The sequence below is a fragment of the Sinocyclocheilus grahami genome, unplaced genomic scaffold (genome assembly GCF_001515645.1).
Source record: "Sinocyclocheilus grahami isolate Dianchi unplaced genomic scaffold, SAMN03320097.WGS_v1.1 scaffold662.1, whole genome shotgun sequence".
In the NCBI taxonomy this organism is placed as follows: domain Eukaryota; kingdom Metazoa; phylum Chordata; class Actinopteri; order Cypriniformes; family Cyprinidae; genus Sinocyclocheilus; species Sinocyclocheilus grahami.
The window spans coordinates 476,171-497,607 of NW_015505841.1; the positions used below are offsets into that span (position 1 = coordinate 476,171).

The 21,437-nt window shown below is 38.8% G+C and overlaps 1 protein-coding gene across 1 annotated transcript in view; it reads left to right on the plus strand.

Annotated features, from left to right (window-relative positions):
* Positions 1-21,437, plus strand: part of pappaa (pregnancy-associated plasma protein A, pappalysin 1a) — a 129,311-nt gene that overhangs the window by 65,489 nt on the left and 42,385 nt on the right. The window contains exons 12-15 of the mRNA XM_016242556.1: positions 11,972-12,079; positions 13,666-13,801; positions 13,918-14,131; positions 17,535-17,703. Coding sequence (XP_016098042.1) covers positions 11,972-12,079; positions 13,666-13,801; positions 13,918-14,131; positions 17,535-17,703 — 627 coding nt within the window. The remainder of the gene's footprint in view (positions 1-11,971; positions 12,080-13,665; positions 13,802-13,917; positions 14,132-17,534; positions 17,704-21,437) is intronic.

The following is a 21,437-nucleotide window of genomic DNA, read 5'->3' on the forward strand; positions in this document are numbered from 1 at the left end:
CTCTGAACAGCTGGGGAGACTCAACGCGCTGTCCGGAATGGCGTCTTTCAGCCAGGTTTCCGTGAAACACAGAGCAGCAGAGTTAGAAAAATCCTTATTTGTCCGGGAGAGCAGAAGGAGTTCGTCCGTTTTGTTGGGTAGAGAGCGGAGGTTCGCCAGATGGATGCTAGGCAACGGCGTCCTGAATCCGCGCTGTCTGAGCTTCACGAGCGCGCCGGCTCGCTTCCCCCGTCTACGCGTCCTGAAGCGTTTGATCAGCGCCACAGCTCCCCCGACAACAATGTCCAGCAAAACATCCGAATAGTCGAAAACCGGTGAAATATCGGGTGGTGTGTACTTCCGAATGTCCAGCAATTCGTCTCTGGTGAAACTGATTGCAGGGATATAACTAAAGACAGGACAAACTAACAAAAACATAAAAACAACTGCAGAGCACGCCACGGAGGCAGCCATCAGCGTCGGCGCCATTGTGATTAGCGAAATCAGCCCTGAATAAATGGTTTAATGGAACCATATGTGAAAAAAATGAAAAAAAAACATAATTTCAATATGTTTAATAATATTTAAGAGTGTACAATGCATCCATCTGATTTGAACTTGATTTTCTCTGAAATGTTGCATATGTTAATTAAAGCAGTGCTTTAGCGTAGTGCACTTGTTGGATAATTAGTCATTTTTTTCATTATTAACTTTTTTCTGAATGTGCTATTCAGCTTCAGGCACATGCCTATTTTGCACAATAATAAAATAGTATGCATGCAATGTGGGCTTTTCATACTTTGTGAATATAATGGCTCATACTACTATTATCTGGCAACAGTTTTTTGAGTTGCCTTTATATAGCACATAGTTTTGTAAATGCATCCTTTCCAGTTCTGTGCATGTTAAAAAAGTCTGGGAAGAAAGTCTTCAGGTTGTTACACAGACCAGCTAATCATGCATCAAAATTACTGTTGACTTATTTCAATAATTACCTGCTCCTAATTTTACCTGTCTCTTGGGCTAACTGCTGCTGGGGTCAGTTGAGGTACTTCTTACACCTTACACCTGGCCAAGCATGAACAGGACTCAGAGTTCTCTGATGTAATACTGCTTGAACAGAACATCTTGTTTATGTGGTGGTACCACTGGGATGTCGCTTTTAGCTGACGCTGGTCTGGGGGGAATCCACCAGTTAACAGTAAGTAAGCACACGCTAGCATAGCATGGTCAAATAATGCAGCCAGCTGATCTCAAAGGCGTCCATGCTCCTCAGCAAGCGATGACGCAAGCTCCATTGCCCTAGAGGCATAATGACAGCACACAGGAGAACATTGTGCTGCTGGAGTCTGCGTGTGAACAGACACAACCACAAAACACTGGCAAGGTCTTGCAAGGTGGGAGGGACAAATGAGTCACGCCCATTTCCTTGTTGGTTCACTAATCGTCTTCAGCAATGCTTTGATTGCTGTGTGGCAAGATAACTTTGTGCAGTCAACTCTCAGGGTTTCCTAACTTATGAGATGACCAGAGATTTAGGGCCCTCAGTTGATTTTGTCTAAATTTATTTTAAGAATGTGAATTTAATTCTTTGTGCGACCAGAAAAGGGGCAGTTGGTTTGCCATATTGTTGAGCTTCTTCTGCTTAATGTATAGTTAAAAAAAAATACTATTTGGTTTTCCAATTTCCAAACAGGGTTTTTGGAAGCCTGTTGAACGAGGGCTGTTTTTGCGATGTGGAGGTAGCTCACAGACAGACCGCTCTTGGGAAGCCATTGGCCAAACACATATTTTCCTTGTATGCACACAGTTGCGAGAGCCAATGCTTCAGGCCTGACACACTAAATGAAGCTATACCAGGTGACTGTTGAACGAGGGCTGTTTTTGCGATGTGGAGGTAGCTCACAGACAGACCGCTCTTGGGAAGCCATTGGCCAAACACATAGTTTCCTTGTATGCACACAGTTGCGAGAGCCAATGCTTCAGGCCTGACACACTAAATGAAGCTATACCAGGTGCAGTCCCACTTATGAGATCAGTGCTCTCATAAACCATTTGGGTTGATATGGTGTAGGTTGCACCTAGACGAGAAGAGTGTTCCCACTCCCAACACTGCGAATGCTTTTGGGGCATGGCTTCCAAATATTCAACATATAAGATAAGTGAATGCTCTTCTAATCCATATCACTGTGTGTATTGCGTGGTCTGCCTAATTGAATTAAAAAATAAGCAATCGTAATCAGGTTGAACTAAGTGTCATGCTAGCAGTTTGCATTGTATACAGGAGTGAATATTAAAGGGGGCATATGATGTTGCTAAAAAGAACATTATTTTGTGTATTTGGTATAATGAAATGTGTTTATGCGGTTTAAGGTTCAAAAAACACATTTTTCACATACTGTACATTATTGTTTCTCCTCTATGCGCCGCCTTTCTGAAACGCGTCGATTTTTACAAAGCTCATCGGTCTGAAAAGCAAGGTGTGCTGTGATTGGCCGAATACCTTAAGCGTGTAACGGAAATGTTACGCCCCTACCATACTGTGATGATGCCCTGTCAGGCCGGAGCGATAATTCAAAAACATGAAAACCCATTATAAACGAGGCATTCGTTGCATCCAGTGGGGACATAATTATGGATTATAATGATTTATACTCATTGTCATATGTCTTTTTACGCGTTGCGTTGCATCGCGCCACGTAAACATAAAACCATGTCTGCATTTGTGATCGGAGAAATGACAAACAACAAGCCCTACTATACACTGCCCAAAAAAACTTGCTTTAAATATAAAAAACGTACTTACAAACAGTTTGTGAGTCAGAACAACCGGCATTGTAGTCTACTCTCCCAGGATCAGGAAACAGTCTTCCATAATATGTGCTGCACACATCTGAATATTTGGGTTGAAGTGTTCTGGAACAGTGTTGTAAATACAACTTAACCATTGATTTCTAGTCGTGTCCATTTTTGGAAGGCCAAACAAAGTAGTTTCGCTTTCACAACAAAACACAGCGTCACACATGGCGACCTAGAGTGAGCAGCGGCGGCCTAGAGTGAGCAGAGGCCGTGGGCTAGTGTGAGGAACGGCCGGAGGGCTAGAGTGAGCAGAGGCGGTGGGCTTGAGAACGGTGCGGCCAGCGGATTCGACGAAGGAGCATCCGGAGGGCTTGCGGCAACCACATGTGACGACCCCGCAGACTTTTGACAGCTCTAGGGCTTATGTTAAAACGACAGATCAATCTTTTACACTTTTGCTGACATATAAACAAGGACATCTGAGTGCAGGTATCACAGAGAAAGAATGCACATTGTTGAGTGCACATGAACATATATTACCAACATTGAAACAATACAAAGCTGGTTGAAAATCAGCAAACATATCCTTTAATCATGCGATCCAGGGGCTGATTCGGTGCCAGGTCATACAGCTGTTCTTGAATAAGCATGTTGTACAGAGAAGCATGGGTTCCTCTCAAAGACCCCTGCAGTTTGCTGTGACTGACCTGAGTCAACCCTGGAGTCAGGGCTGGACTGGGAAAAAAAATCGGCCCTGGCATTTTTTGGTCCATGCGGCCCATCACCACTTCGATATATATATATACACACTATACCAGTCAAAAGTTTTTGAACAGTAAGATTTTTTATGTTTTTTAAAGAATTCTCTTCTGCTCACCAAGCCTGCATTTACTTGATCCAAAATACAGCAAAAGCAGTAATATAGTGAAATATTTTTACTATTTAAAATAACTGTTTCTGTTTGAATATATTTCAAAATGTAATTTAGTCCTGCGATTTCAAAGCGGAATTTTTAGCATCATTACTCCAGTCACATGATCCTTCAGAAATCATTCAAATATTTTGATTTGCTGCTCAAAAAACTTTTATTATTATTATTATGTTGAAAACAGCTGAGTAGAATTTTTCAGGTTTCTTTGATTAATAGAAAGTTCAGAAGAACAGCATTTATCGGAAATATAATTTTTTTGTAACATTATAAATGTCTTTATCGTCACTTTTGATCAATTTAAAGCATCATTGCTAAATAAAAGTATTAATTTCTATAATTTCCCCCAAAAATAAAAAATAAAATAAAATAAAAATACTGACTCCAAGCTTTTGAATGGCATATGTATAATGTTACAAAAGCTTTTTATTTCATATGAATACTGATCTTTGGATCTTTCTATTGGATCTTTCTTACTGTTCAAACAATTTTGACTGGTAGTGTATGTATGTATGTAAAAGTCTACAACTTTTGTAGCCTATGTATCACACTCATATCACATCTTGTTTTGGATAAGAATAAAACGTCAGGTCCGACAATATCGTGTATTTTTTTATTTAAATCTAGCTTTATTCGCATTGGCCCATGGAAACCTCTATGAACTCACTTGACTTGACTTCGCTAAAAAATTGCGGGGGACGAATTTACGTTTTATTAAAAGTCTTTACGCATACACTCATGGCGCACAGTCGCGCACACACATTAGGATAGGTTAGATTCCTGCCTCCGTTGCGAGTCCCTATCAAGCACTTTGCCAATTCAACTACTTGCTTCTTCTCCTCCTGCCTTGCTCTTTGGCCTGCATCACTCACCGCAGAGCAAGCCTGTTCTTGATAAATCTCCTGTGAAAACGTGGGAAAAGCCGACGAGGAAGGAGTTGGGGTGATGCGATCTTTATATAGGCGGAGCAAAATGCTTCATTGCTCCGTCTATAGCGCATTTTCCTGCCTCCGTTGCGAGTCCCTATCAAGCACTTTGCCAATTCAACTACTTGCTTCTTCTCCTCCTGCCTTGCTCTTTGGCCTGCATCACTCACCGCAGAGCAAGCCTGTTCTTGATAAATCTCCTGTGAAAACGTGGGAAAAGCCGACGAGGAAGGAGTTGGAGTGATGCAATCTTTATATAGGCGGAGCAAAATGCTTCATTGCTCCGTCTATAGCGCATTGCGATTGGATGTTTACGCTGTCAATACAGGAGACAAGCCAATGGGCCACTGGCTGCTCACTGTCCCTGCGTGATGGTTTTCGGCAAAAAAAAACATTCTGTCGGCCCCTTAAGTGTGTTGGCCCACCGGGAAAATGCCCGGTATGCCCGATTACCAATCCAGCCCTGCCTGGAGTACTTTGTTTTACCTCTGCACAGAACACCTGTTACATATTCACAACTTTTGTAAATAATTACTGAACATTTGCTCTTTTTTGGTGCAGTGATGAACTTTAACAAATCTGAATGACTGGATTTGTTCACAAGTTCATGCAATCTTTAATGAAGAGGAGGTATACATGTTTTGTTTGCCATCCATCAAGATTCACTCTGAGCCCAAAGTACCCCTTAGGACAGTAGTTCTCAATCTTGTTCCTGGAGCGCCACGAACAGAGCACGTTTTGACTGTCTCCTTAACCAGACACACCTGATTCAGGTCATCAGCTCAGTAGGAGAGACTCCAAGACCTGGAGTCGATGTGTGAGATAAAGTAGGCAGTGTTGGGGGGCTCCAGGAGCAGGGTTGAAAACCACTGCCCAAGGACTTCCTTGACTGGTTTAATGGTAACCAGCCAAGAACCAAACCTAATGCTGGGTACACACTAAAAGATTTTTAAAATCTTATAAGATCTTCAAAATGTGAGAGAAAAAAACCTAGATTTAACCATTTTGCTCCTATAGTGTGTGGTGTTTTGTACCCAGCATAAGTAAAGAAGAGTTGGGGTATTGGAGGGATGCCAAAATAACTGTTGTAGGATCAGGGCCATCGCTAATGATGAGGAAGGTGGTGACAATTCAAGGGGCCCCCAGCTATTGGCGACAACCGACAAATATGATTTCAACTGATGGGGATCAAATCCAAGGAACACAATTTTAACCAGACCCCACAACTACAAATTGCAATGGGACCTGAAAACAAAGTAAGCCTGAAAACAAAAAATGGTTTGACCCCAAACAATGGCTATGTTTACATCCAACCAACTAATCCATAAAGTAATCAGATTAATAACTCAGTTGGACTGTAAAGCCTTAATGTAAACACCTTAATCACTCAGATTAAGCTCAATCCGAATGAAATTTTGATCGGATTGAAAGGGGTTTATTATTTCTAATATGATTGAGAGTGCATGTAAACACTTGAGCAGATTGAAAACCAAAACTGAAAGGACTGTGCATGTGCAATTATTTAGAAATAGTGTAATGACCGGAGCTTAACATTAAAACCCACCAACCTGCCAAATGCGGGTGGACTTCATCAGTGGCGGGTAACACAGTTTATATGCAGTAACAGAGCACAACATTAATGCTTGTCCTGGACAAGTAGATTTTCTGAATGGGCAAGTGAAAGAGAATTTGACTTGCCTGACTGGACAGCAAACGTGATTAAAGCATCTAATTAAGGAATCACCAAAATTTCAGTGAGAAGGATTCTGATTTTATTACATTTGGTGCAAACGGCAATTTATAGTGGGTAATGTACGGACAGTGGCAAGGTTGTGCAAAGCTGTGTGTGAAAGAATCTTGTGAAGAAATCAAAACAAATGAACGCAACTGCACACAGAAGAAACATACTGCAGTAAAATGTAGTCTTTATATTTATAACATATGATATAGCCTAGTTAAGCAACATGCCACGACCAAAAGAGTGCAGTTTACCCTGAAAACCGACGGCAAATTTAAAGGGTTAGTTCACCCAAAAATGCTAATTAGTCTGAGTTTTAATCACCCTCAAGCCATCCTAGGTGTATATGACTTTCGTCTTTCAGACGAATCCAATCGGAATTATATAAAAAATTGTCCTGGTACTTCTAAGCTCTATCATTGTAGAGGGTGGGTGTTTCTGTTCAACAGTCCAAAACACATTAAATAAAGCGCGTGTATCTGTAATAAAATGTGCCTCACATGGCTCTGGGAGGTGAATGAAGGCCTCCTGTAGTGAATCCATGCATTTTTGTCAGAAAAATATCCATATTTCAAACGTAATAAACACTTTTCTATCACTTCCACTGTCTGTCATATACGGAAGCAGTTCCGGCGGATGGCGTAGTACGTCAGCATTGCATGATTAGTGACGAATGCGGAGAGAGAACAAAACAAAACGCCGGTCATGAATTAGAAGCACAAAACGAGGATTTGTAAAGAAAAATGTCAGAGGATTGTCAATAAGGAGACTGGTTTGGATAAGCCAAGAGGAGACTGGTTTTCCTTTGCTAAGGTAAGGAAACTTTGCTTCCTTAAACAAACTCGTGAGACTAGCATATTTCAGAGGTGCGCGACACATATGTCCTGCGCCATCCGCCGGAACGCTTCGCATACAGAAGTCAGCAGAAGTGAGAGAAAAGTGTTTATTACGTTTGAAATATGGATATTTTTCTTACAAAAACACATGAATTCGCTACAGGAGGCCTTCATTCACCCCGTGTGAGGCACATTTTATTACGGATGCACGCGCTTTATTTAACGTGTTTTGGACTGTTGAACAGAAACACCCGCCCACTGCAATGATATAGCTTAGAAGTGCCAGGACAATTTTTAATATAACTCTGATTGGATTTGTCTGGAAGACGAAAGTCATATACACCTAGGATGCCTCGAGGGTGAGTAAAACACAGGCTAATTTTCATTTTTGGTTGAAGTAACCCTTTAACATTGATTTTATGCAAGAGTTCAAACAAGTAGTTAATATTAAGTGACTTACATTTTAGACTCAGTCAATGCTGACTGTTTGTGCTCGATTTAACGAAAATAGTTCAAAATAAAGATCAAAGCATTAGTTGCGCATTTCAGAGCAACACACGTAGTGTTTCATTACCAAATGATTCAGTGTATCGAACAAATCAATGATTCAGTAACCCATTCATAAAGACAGACATTTGGTTAATTCTTGAAAGAATCAGCCATCTGAACAAATCATCTGAATGAATGACTCAAGAATGAATGACTCAATGACTCACGCAATAAGACAGTCACTTGCTGAATTTAAAACAACATTATTTATGCAGTTGTAATTTTGCAGCATAAATGCATTAATGGCATGCTACATTTGAGCTTCATTACATTTGTCTGTGTACAAATGCATCTAAAATGCCACTTCAGCTGCTTCACTTTATTCTGCAGTGGAAAGATCTGTTTTGTTGATTCTGATTTCATTTGATTGGTAACAGTCCTATAGTGTCTCGTTATATTAACTGTAATTATTAATACCATTTATTTAAATATTTGATATGAAAAATTATGCATTTAATAAGGTTAGTAAAAAGACTGCCTTTTATATAGGCAAAAATGACCTGGAAATCAATTTAAGTAAATATTAGTATGCAGTCGTGGACTTTAATCATATAAAATGTAATTTCCCAGCAACAAAATTGTGGCCGGTGAAAATGCTGAGTGGCTAGTAATTTTAGAAAACCACTAGCCACAGTGGCTGGTGAGCAAAAAAAGTTAATGTCAAGCCCTGGTAATGATGTATGATGCACAGAATGATCTGTTCTTCATGTTGAATAAAATTTATAAATGAGTGTTCTGTCATTATAAAACTCTCCTTTCACTCAGTGTCTGTGAAGTTTTATGTCCCACCAGTCCTTGTTTCTCATCCACTCATTACTGCATGATAAATATAAGCAGCAAGGCACAGCAGTTTATATGCGCATTGTCGCCCAATTATGACCAGAAGTGGATACATGTTAATTCTGCTGTTTAAAGCAAATAAAGAAAAAAAAAGTTATTATGCTCAAACAGCAGGAAACTCTCTACAGTATATTCATACATTGTGCTCATGTCAAAAATGTAATATCTAATTTGAAGCTTGTGACATATAAACGCGCACATCAATCCGATCACTTTATTTAGCGTTCATGTAAACACTACATTCAAATTAATCAATTGGAACAAATTCCGTCCTATCGAAACAAAAGTTGTGCATGTAAACATAGCCAGTGAGGCCTCAGCCAAAATAAGCAAGAAGAGTTTTGCCCATGCAGACAGAGGAGGGACAGGCATGCAGGAGGCCTGCCCCTGTGGCTCCCAATGATTCTTCTCCATTTCCCTTTTATCTTAAGTGGTGATTTACAAACAAAATCTTGGGGTTTGGCTGTGGTTCTTCTGTGTATATGTGTGTGTAGTAAGGTGGTGGTAGGGGGCGTTTCACTCCAGAACTACACAGCTGGTAAACATTAGCTCTCGGACGCAATTGTCAAACCATCCCATTACTTTGTTTTCAGGAGTGAGCACTTGAGGTTGTTTGCTTATAATTAACTGCACATTGAAACATCCAGTTGCTGGGTCGACCATGGTGCTGGGTTATAAGTGCAATTATTCTGCATTTCGCCCCTGCTATGCTTTGCTACACGTACATACCCTGATGTGTGGGACCTGGTGTCAAAAACAGCCACTATTACATCACGGTGCAATTTTCTACGCTTGAAACCGCACCAAGTTGAACTTTGCAGCTGTCAGTGATCCACTGACGTGACCAGCCTCACAGTACAAGATCTCAATTAAGGTTTTTTTTGTTTGTTTTTTTTTCAGATCGGTTTTCCTCTCGGTTGAAAAAACACCCCAACCGGCTCCAAGCACTGAGTGTTGATTTTTCCAGCACCTTTTATAATTTACTGCCTGTCCTCACATTCCAGTAACCTGTGGTTTGAGTCAATAAGTTGTAGATCATTTGTTTTATTGGTTTATTTAGCCCCTTACTCTGGGCTATTGGTGGGCCTTTCCTGGCGGTGATGTTGTGGTTTTACAGTGATGTCACAGGCCTGCTATGCATCCACAGGGAGACTTCCACCACCCACTGATAGGTAGCCATTCCTCCGATGACCTCATCAAATCAATGATAAATACACACAGAGGAGGCCAGAAGCCACTGTTGAGGTTCAGTTTTGTACGTTCGCTTGTGAAAAGTATATTTTAGCATATAGAAAAAGTACTTATCATGAAAATAATATACTTAAGTGAGAACTTAAAGGGTTAGTTCACCCAAAAATGAAAATTAGCTTGTGTATTACTTACCCTCGAAGCATTCTAGGTGTATATGACTTTCTTCTTTCAGACGAATCCAGTCGGAGTTATATTAAAAAATAAAATTGTCTTTGATCTTTCAAGCTGTTTAATGGCACTCAGCGGGTGTTGCAGTTGAACAGTCCACAAGTCGTCAAATAAAGCTTGTGCATTCATAATAAAACGTGCCGCTGACGACTCAGGGTGATGAATAAATGCCCCCTGTAGCAAATCCATGAGTTTTTGTAAGAAAAGTATCCATATTTCAAACGTAATAAACACTTTTCTCTCACTTCTGTTATCTATCATACCCGGATCCGCTCCGGTGGAAGGCGTATGACGTATGCTCGTGCCTCTGAGATATGCTAGTCTCGCGAGTTTGTTTAATAGGAGCAAAGGAACCAAAGTTTCCTTACTTTAGCAAACTCTCCTCTTGGTTTATATCGAAATCCTCCGACAATTTTCTTTGCAAATCTTCGGTTTGTACTTCTAATTCATGACCGGTGTTTTGCTTTGTTCTCTCTCTGCATTCGTCACTAATCACGCAACGCTGCGCATCTTACGTCATCCGCCGGAACTGCTTCAGTGGATGAGTAGCTATCTCTAGGGGAGTGATAAATGCTGAAACAATACTCGGCAGAGGGAAGGGATCAGAGTGAGTGTTAAATAGTGAGGGAGTGATATGAAACAGCTGGGTGCAATCAGTGTAAACAGGTGTGTGCAATTCGTGCTGAGTGCAATCAGTAATGCATGATGGGAAATGTAGTCCGGGGTGATGTGCAACAGTGTGTAGTGCGAGAGTCAATGAAATGGAAAGTTCATGAACCGGATTCATGACAACCGTCACTTGAGAGTCATTTTATTGGGTTATTTTTAATATTTTTTTACCCAGGTGCCGGGTAATTTTTCAAATGCACATTCAATACAATTAAGCTCATGTCTTTTTCACAAGGGTTTCCTGTCCATTACACTAGCGTATGGTGCTTATCATTTTGGGTGAAGGCTTTTTGCTTCGCATAAACATGTAGAAAAGTGCATGCCTTGCATTTAGGGGAAAAAAAGTGCCACCTGCAGTTGCAATATAGCTTTATTTCCTTAAGGGACCAGATCATACATGACACATCAACAGATCTCTTGGTCAGATGCTTCGTTATTTTTCCGTGTGGTTTCCATAGTGGCTCCAATTACATGTATCATATTCCATATGGTCAGGAGAATGGGCGAAACATGGTGTCCTTGTCTAATGTCATGATGTGTATGGCTCTTTTTTTCAGTGAGGTTTGATAAAATAATTTCCGTAGTACACATCACATGATGCAGATCAGGGTAGACATTGTTTTCAGAGCTGTCCACCTGCAGTGTGACTCTAGCAGACAAAACAACATTAATACAAACCACATGCTTCATCCTTAAATGAACTGCAAGATGCCATATAATAGGGTTATAAATGAGTACCAGTCATTTTGTCAAGGCATGTTGTAGACATATCTTGGCCTTTGGCTCTGCATGTTTACAGCGGGACAAACAGAAAAAGGCATGAACATTTTTTTTTTTAAAGAAAGACTATTAAGGAATTACAGGGAGAAGATCAAATTCATTTTCAAAATCCATCAAAATTGTTATGCTGTATTTTTAGGTTGTTAACTTTCAGGCTGTTTTCTCAGCTTGGAGACAAGCTACTGTAAAACTAGCACAATAAATAGTTATGCTAGACACAATCTAGCTTGAAAATAAAATAAATGGTAAATGGGTTGTGTGCCAGTTACAAAATTGCACTGATTAGTAAGTAAATGATGACAGAATTTAAACTTTCTCAGTAAGAAACTCCTATAAATTCATAAGAAAGTCAAGACAAAGCAGTATTTAAACATTTAGAAAAGTTTAAAAAGCCTTAGAGTTTGACGGTTTGATAACATTTCTTGTGCTATATTCATTCATTCATTCAGACCAATCTTCGCGTACATTTTGTCCAACACTGGTAAACGTATATGTTGTCTGTCCCCAGACATGCCAGTCTAAAGTGTTTGACCTCTCTGATGGAGTGTCACAGTACGCCTGGTTTCCATGTAGAGACGCTCAGGGTATTTCCTGGTATCCCCAGTATTGGTTAAAGGTAAGATTTTGTATTTTTTTTATCATTATTAAATCAGAGATTTCAACTTTAAATATGGTTCATGGTTGTTATAATACATTTCAGAGTGTGAGCTGTTGTGGCATGCAGGTTTATTAAGTACGTTAGGGTGAGACACTACACGTAAATGGAGTAAATTTTTAACTCATAGTTATCACTGTCACATAATGTAAGAGAAATAGGAGCAGGATCTAAATGCAGCTGTTTTTATTAATTTAAGGAAAGCTATACTTCAATGCGTGCATAATTATTAGGCAAGTTGGTATTCTGATCATATTTTTCCCCCAAGCACATTTTACCAATTCCAAACCACATCAATCATAAGAACTACTTTTAATCTTGTATTTAATCATTCATAATTGATATATAATTGTCCATGTAGGCTGAAAGTAAAAAACTCCTTATATTCAGGTGTGCGTAATTATTAAGCAGGCTTTCCTTTACAGATAAAATAAGCCAAAACAGAGATTTAACTCAGACTAAAAGTAAAAAATGATTAAATGCCCATGAGAAGGATGCAATACTGATGCAATACTAGAATTTGCAAAGTTAAGACATGACCATTGGACAGTGAAATGCTCATTGGGTCAGCAGGGTCAGAAAAAAACAGGTGGAGTAGAAAACATGCTTATTAACTGCAAAATAATTAAGAATTAAGGTGAAGAAGTAGGTGTGAAACCACCAGGAACCTTTTAGTCTCCAGCACCACCATTTTACAGAACTGCAAACTACCTGGAGTCTCCAGAATTACAAGGTGTCAGGTTCTCAGAGACTTTTCTTGGGTAAAAAAGAAAAACAAAAACAAAAAATTCCTAAAAAAAATTGACTCTCACTTAATAAGGATCCCATGCTGAAGTGTTGTGAAATACATGAAGACTGATTTATAGGCTTTATAGACAGATAAGTTAAGAGTGGCTCTCGAAGCACCAGCATCACATTGTACCACTGTTTGAAGAATTTATCTTCCAGAATCTGGCAGTAAGTTTTGGGAGTTCATTTTTAGTCCATCTCTGCAAGACAGACTTTTCAGGATAGGAGATGGACTAAAAATGAACTCCCAAAACTTAAGCACCACCATTTTACAGAACTGCAAACTACCTGGAGTCTCCAGAATTACAAGGTGTCAGGTTCTCAGAGACTTTTCTTGGGTAAAAAAGAAAAACAAAAACAAAAAATTCCTAAAAAAAATTGACTCTCACTTAATAAGTATCCCATGCTGAAGTGTTGTGAAATACATGAAGACTGATTTATAGGCTTTATAGACAGATAAGTAAAGAGTGGCTCTCGAAGCACCAGCATCACATTGTACCACTGTTTGAAGAATTTATCTTCCAGAATCTGGCAGTAAGTTTTGGGAGTTCATTTTTAGTCCATCTCTGCAAGACAGACTTTTCAGGATAGGAGATGGACTAAAAATGAACTCCCAAAACTTAGCGGGTATAAACTCTCAAAATACAGCAGGTCTGACAGTTAGACCCATGTCTCAACTTATATGCATATAATGAGTGTTGCTACAGTACAGAAGAAGACTTTTGCATAAATGTAAGACCAGATCTTGTGTCCGGCAGGCATATTTCTCACATCCTATGGTTGCTGCGGCCGTTATCATCCATTTAGCCGCAGATGGAACCAGCTACATTGACCAAGCCCAGTGTAACATCACAGTCCAGCTGATCGACACTAAAGAGAGCATCCACAGCTTAGGTGATAACTTGTGACATTTTTTTTTTTTAAGGTAACTATTTGACTTTGTGATATTAGCAACTGCCTAAATTCTGATTGCTGTCATATGTATTCATTTCTTCCCCTGAAATGTTTAGGCGACTGGCATTTGAGCTGCCGCACCAATCCTCTGGTCATCCCAGTGAGTCATGACTTGAGCATGGCCTTCTACCACACCAAAGCCATTCTCCTCATGTTCCGCTCCAATCTCGTGGCCATCTCTGGCGTTGGCTTGCGTTCCTTCCAGTTTTTTGACCCAATCACCATCAGCGGCTGTCAGAGCAATGAAATATACAACCCCATGGGCCAGAGGTGAGCAGTTAGACCTAGGTTGCATGCTCCTTATGAAATGTTACTCCATGCAGTTTATGGTAGAGAGTAAAATGAAGAATTTTTGGACATTTTTGGTTTTGTATGTTAGGTTTATATAGGTTTTACGAAGAAACTAATTATACTTGACCTTTAGAGTTACAAGAGTAATATGAACACATATACTGTAACATTCAAAACTCAAAACCTTTTCCCTAGTCCAAAAAGAGCATTCCCTGAAAATGTTTCTGATGTCACAAACACATTAATATATGACCTCCCAAATTTATATGCCTGTTAACTATGACTAAACAGTAGAAGAACTACCTTTAACCATAAAATGTGGTAAAGACTTTATGCAAATGTCAGTTTCTTACCCAATGTTTTTGACCTGTTTTCCAGGTAATATATCCTTAAGCAAAAAACATTCCGTTGACAAGCTGAATAAAATAATTAGTGATCACAAAATTTAGAGAGGGTTATGCTTAATATAAGAAGAATAAAAAATGGGAAAGGAAAATAAACATAATTCAAAGGAAAAACAAGTTTATTATTCTGCCCGACTGCCAAATACTTTTTTCCTGCTTTAACTATATTATACCTGACAGCAATCAAAGCATTGTTGTTCAGCATCCACAAATGGCCAGTTTAATTGGTCAGAGAGGCTGGAAAATGGTCATGGACAACAAAATGATGAATTTTGTTTAACATTATCGGTGTATTTAATGTATACTGAAAGAAAAAAAAAAGTTTCATATGACATTTTTAAGATAATCTGTTTTATATTATTTCCTGATGTTTTAAAGGCCAGAACAGCACAGTGCTCTATCCTTTTTTTGAATCTGTCTGTACCATATTTACAATCCATAAGGAGACTACAAAAACACATAACTAGTAAAAAAAAGACAAATAAATCCAGAAAAAATTTACATATCACTACTGTCATAAATAAAACAATAGATTTTCACAAGCTCTGCATTAGTGCAGTGAGTTAATTTCTCGTGAACCACAATATATTATGGTTTGAACCATTACCTGGAAAGAAAATCCTTTACATCTGACTTCAAAATCATTTGTAAGTGATGCCAGAAATAATCAATGCATTGTTTCCATTTTAAATTTAAAACTATAGTGAGCATCCAAACCAGTTAAAAAACACATGAACAAGGGCACTAGGACAAGCGCTGTGTTACACGCTTATCATGCTTACAATAATATATAATAACGTCCATTCATTTAAGAATGTGCAATAAACATAATTTGCTTGATTTATAGAATTAGTTAATTTTGAAACAGGGCTGAAAAAGCTGAAAATTATTTGTTTGCCATGAATTGCCCTTTGACTGCAAAGTGCCTGCTCTTATGCTGTGTTGACAGCGGGTTGATTTGCTTCAGGTCTATAGTGCACTTTATCGAGTGGCTGATTTATTTTAGTAAAATAATGCTCAGTGGCATAAATGCTGAATATACAGGCCTTGCAAACTACTTATGTTTCTCTGGTATGAATACACAAATGTGATCTAATGCTGCTTCGATCAGATCTCATGCAGTGGCCTTTGACCACTAACACCATATTTACTGTAACACTGTCTGATACGAAACACCATGACCCCTATCCCCACTGTTGTTAACAACAGTGGCCATTAGTATGGATTGGTTTTATGTGTCCCTCCCTTTTTTCAGTAGCTTATACCACTAAAGCATCACTTTAATGTGTTTAGAGAGCTGTATTTGGCACTGGGCTTTGGCTAACTGGTTATTGAGTGTACCATAAATGAAATTAATTTGCAAACTTATTAGAGGAATTTAGGCCAAATAATTACAATGGTAACTCAAAGGCACTGCTTTTTAATCTGACAGATGCCTACATATACAGTATATGGCAATATACTGTACTGAATACCAAAATCTAATACAGCATCATGTTTGTTTTTATTGGTGTCATTAAAAATCTTCAATAGAAACATTAACTGACTGACTGATTAATTAATTGATTAGAAACATTTAAAAAAATAAAAATATAAGGACAGTCAGTCAGTCTGTCTGTCTGTCTGTCTCTCTGTCTCTCTCTCTCTGTGTGTGTGTGTGTGTGTGTGTGTGCTTTGATGTCTTGTACTTATAAAATTAAGATGCAAAATGATTATGAGTGAATCCTAACCATAAGCCGTTGAGGTAAATGAGTAGTCAAATGACTTAAATTCAACTTCAGGAATATAGGTGACATGAATACAGGTCTGTATAAGGGAAACTGTGTATCCTAGGTCCTGTAATTTTCTTATATTACTGGCCTCCATGCATTTTCAATATTTAAATTCACTAGTTTATTTTAAATGGTCCTGTGATGTGACAAAATAATTTTTAAGGACAAATATTACGTCTGTCAGTTAATACCAGCTCATTAAAACGTCATGCATACTAAAGAAATTGGCTTTTTTTTTTTTTTTTAATATAGCATATCACAATTTTATGTTAACTACCTAATTAAACACATGGCTTAATACTGTGCGAGTAAAAAATGTGTAAGATTATATAAGACAACATTTTAGTGATTCCAGTTACTGGAGAGAAGCTTCGTTTCATGTTCTCCTGCTTTAAAAACTGTGTCTGAAACCTTAAACCATATTTCTTCATTTCTTGCTTACTGAAAGCCCCCACACCTCATGTTTGCCCCTCTGACCACGACCAGATCTGCCAGGATTCTACTTGGTCAGCTAAGAGTTGAAAAATGCCAACTCTGCATTTACAAACTGACTCCAGTAGAGATTTATTTTTCCTTCCCACTGGCTTTTTTTCTCTTTCTGAGGATAGTATTTAGCTCTCAATTTGTCCAGCATTGTTCATCTAGCCACATGAATTACTCTTTATGTAACAAAGAGCAGTGTAAACATCAGACACCAAAACTCCCCCTCAATCCTCTCAATTTTCTAACAAACGTTTTTTTCCCCTTGTGAAAGATAGATATCGACTTTTATTTAAAAAAAAAAAAAGCACTGAAGTGAAATGTAAGTGTATGAAAGCATCTGAAAGAATCCGGTTAAAGTGCACATAATCTGTTACTGTAAATGTGCTAAATATCTGTGGTTTCATGAATAGGTACCAAAGCAGTTTTTTTATAAAGCTGACCTGTTTTTTTCCAGTAAGTAAAATAAATGTCCCCTTCAGGGTTTCCAGAGCTCAAGGTTAGCCAATTTACGTTTCATTGATTTAAATTGAAGTTCAACCACTGACTCAGTGTCTATGTTTTATGATAATATGTTATTAATCTGCCTTTTCTATTAGAATAACACACACAAAAAAATAATGTCATCTTGGAGGTTTGCTGATAACCTGTGAATTAATGTGTTAATTGCAACAATAAATACAATGTTGTCACATATCACCTTTCTCTCAATCTTTCTGTTTTCAGTTGTGTTCATTACTCCTGTGAAGCCATTGATTGCCAAGAGCCCCTGATCCGGAATGCAGAGGTGCAGTGCAGTGACAGCGGCTACTTTAACGGAGCGAGCTGCACTGTCACGTGCAACAGCGGCTATGTCCTACAAATCCACCGGGACGATGACATCATCAAGAGCCAGGTATTCACCAATATGGGCAGACAAAACGAGAAAGATTATGTTGGATCTAAAGCTGGTCGTTCACCGAATAAGAACCACTGTGTCATTCGTATCGCAGGCAGAACAATGCAAGGGGGCCGTACATCAGTAGTATTGTAATATTATTTATATATAATTAAAAAGGTTAAGTATTAAGTTTAATTTTAGTTGCAGTAATTTTGCTTTGTGCTATTGTTGTAGCTATTGGTTTATATACTGTATATCTGCAAGTTTTAGGCACTTGCAATCCGTATACAGCACCTGCCACTGTATTTCAATGACTAAAACAGCAGGACATTCTAAAATGCTTAATGTGAAAAATGGAACACTAAAATGCTTGTTAAGTTGGTACAACTCCAGCTTGAAATGTGTTGGTCAAGTATTCACATCAGAATTTGCCTACTTACCTAGAGTATGGTTCTATCCTTAAAGGGATAGTGAATCAAAACATGTAAAGTTGTCATCACAAAATAAAGGTCCTTTATCGGCTTTGATGGTTCCATAAATAATCTTTAACATCCACGCAAGCTTTCCATTGTACAAAGGTTCTTTATAAAAAAAGTTGTTCAGATTATTAAAATGCTGTTCAGACTAAGAAAAAATTGCTTTTGTAAGAAAATAAATTTTTTTTTGTCATTCCTACGAAAACATTACTACGATTTTATTTTTAAAAGTGGATGTCGTTGCAAACACCATAAGACTTACAAAAACACATATGAAGATTTTTCTATATTATTACCATTGTAAGTCCATGAAACCAAGACTTTTAGCATGAAAAAGTACAAACATATACAGTATGTAAAAGTAATTATTTTTCATCTTGTAATTGAGTGGTTTAATCCAAGTCTTCTGGAGGAGACAGGGGTGTCATGCAGTGTCTATGGGAGGGATGGTAAATTTGACTTTGTTCTCTCTTTTGACTGCCATTATCAGTCTCCCTCAATTTTTTTTTTCCTTTTATTGAAAGTCATAAAAACACTATCATGGTATTTTGCTTTTGCTATTAGAGCAAATGGGAATGCAACAAATTTATTTGTGGTACTCTCCCATTCACTGCTCTTCAAGTTAACCCAACTATGACAACTTCCACTGCTGAGAAACCCAGAAATGTGAAAAAGGTCCATTATTTTTGAGGGGGCTCCAGTAAAGAGTTTGTCATGTGTATCATATGACACACGGCAGCCACGATAGCACTGTACAACTGATATAGGTTCTGTCTTATTTATTTTCTCCTTTTTATTAGAAATATTTCCAAACTATATCATGAAATATCTAAATTCTCAAATATGTGTAAGTTAATGCATTTTGCACCTTTATAGGTTATGTTAGTTGATCTATAATGGGCAATGGGCAAAGCCTAATAATTTAATCTATATATGCATAAAAACCCGTCTTTTTACTTACCAGATATGGGTGTCATGCTATAAAATGTTTGTATTACAAGTGACTTTGTATTTAATGTGAATTTTATAAAAACATTGTAAGTTACTAATTATAACACTTTCATTGTACAGAAAGAAAGCAAAGCACACTTACATTATCAAAGAACATTTTCATTCAGTCAAGCCAGATTTCAAGCACTTTCAATTACTCCCATTAAAATCACTGAAGCTGTTTACACTGTGAAATGAATATCTTACTTACATTCGTATGCACATCTGTACTTTGTTGTTTCTGATTAGAGAATTCGTCAGAGAGCAGATTGAACAAAACACCGGAGTTTCAGCAATGACTTATGATTGTTCATTGTATTCATAAGCTCAACAGAATCGTGTGTGATTGGTTATAATGCACAGCGCTGTAAAAACATGTCTGTTTCTGGTTCTGCGCCAGATTTGAATTTAGCAGCTGGTGATGTGATGCGCTGAAAGATCTAATCACGCCGGTGTGATTGTGTCATATGTATATACTGTGTGTATATATATATATATATATATATATATACAGTTGCATAGTGTGGGCAGGTGCCAAATCCTGCTGGAAAATGAAATCAGCATCTTCAAAAAGCTGGTCAGCAGAAGGAAGCATGAAGTGCTCCAAAATTTCTTGGTAAACGGGTACAGTGATGTTGATTTTCAAAAAACACAATAGACCAACACCAACAGATGACATTGCACCCCAAATCATCACAGACTGTGGAAACTTAACACTGGACTTCAAGCAACTTGGGCTATGAGCTTCTCCACCCTTCCTCCAGACTCTAGGACCTTGGTTTCCAAATGAAATACAAAACTTGCTCTCATCTGAAAAGAGGACTTTGGACCACTGGGCAACAGTCCAGTTCTTCTTCTCCTTAGCCCAGGTAAGACGCCTCTGACATTGCCTGTGGTTCAGGAGTGGCTTAACAAGACACTTTCTTAACACTTTAATTACATTGCATCAAATCCGGAGTCAACAATGGCGCTGCAAATGGCAGCCAGGACACTGAGCTCCGCAATTCTTCTGATGTTTTTGTTTGTTTGTTCTGTGTTTTGTCATTCTTCTACTATAAGTTTTACCAGAGACAAACTCCTTAACATTAAGCAACACATCCCAGACAATATTTTTCAGTTTTTTGATTATTCTGACGTTTTGTTGGACATTCTAGTCGGAGGTACAGCTATGTTGTTCAAACACGCGTACAGACGCAGAAGTCACGCCAAAGAGGATGCTTACAGAAGTGGGGATAAAATCTTGTATAAACAGGCCAGGAACAGACTAACAAAGGAGATCAGAGTGGCTAAAAAAAAATACTCGAAAAACGAGCTTTCAGCAAACGATCCAGCGTCAGAATGGACTGGTCTGAGGAAAATCACCATGTACAAGACACCACCCCCACAGTCTGTGGAGAATCAACAACTGTCTGACGGTCTGAATGTGTTTTATTGCAGATTTGAAAAGGATAGTCTACCACCCCCCATCCGCTCTGATCTGCACTTCACACATTCACCTACCACCCCTGCAACCCCCCTCACTCCCTCCCCCACCATTCAAACTGCGCTTAAGGTCTGTGTAGAGGACGTGAACCGAGTCTTCAGGAACCAGAGACAAACTCCTTAACATTAAGCAACACATCCCAGACAATATTTTTCAGTTTTTTGATTATTCTGACGTTTTGTTGGACATTCTAGTCGGAGGTACAGCTATGTTGTTCAAACACGCGTACAGACGCAGAAGAGGGAAACGTGCCGGCGCCCTGGTGAAGCTCCGCACGTGCAGCTTTCAGACTGTGCTCCCAAGCATTCATCTTGCGAATGTCCGTTCTCTTCCTAACAAAACGGACAAACTTCTTCTCCTCACCTGCACCAACAAGGACTTTTCAAACTCTGCTGCACTGTGCTTCACTGAAACCTGGCTGAGTGGAGCCATTCCGGACAACTCGCTTCATCTGCCGGGCTACCAGCTGTTCAGAGCGGATCGCATTGTAGAGTTAATGGGGAAAACCAGAGGTGGTGGATTGTGTTTTTACATCAACAAAAGTTGGTGTTCAGATGTAACAACACTGAAAAGGTATGCTTGTCAGGGTCTGGCGTCTGGTGTTCTCCGTCTCTCCTCCAGAGGGCGCCATCTCCCGGACTCCCATTCCCCAAACCCCATACACCTGTTCACTCATTACACCAATTCCCCAAACTCCACACACCTGTTCAGTCACTCACTCATCACACTCACCCTCAGCTGTGCCCCGTTGTCACTGACTATATCTTCTCCTCTCACTCACCACTCGGCCTGGCTGTATT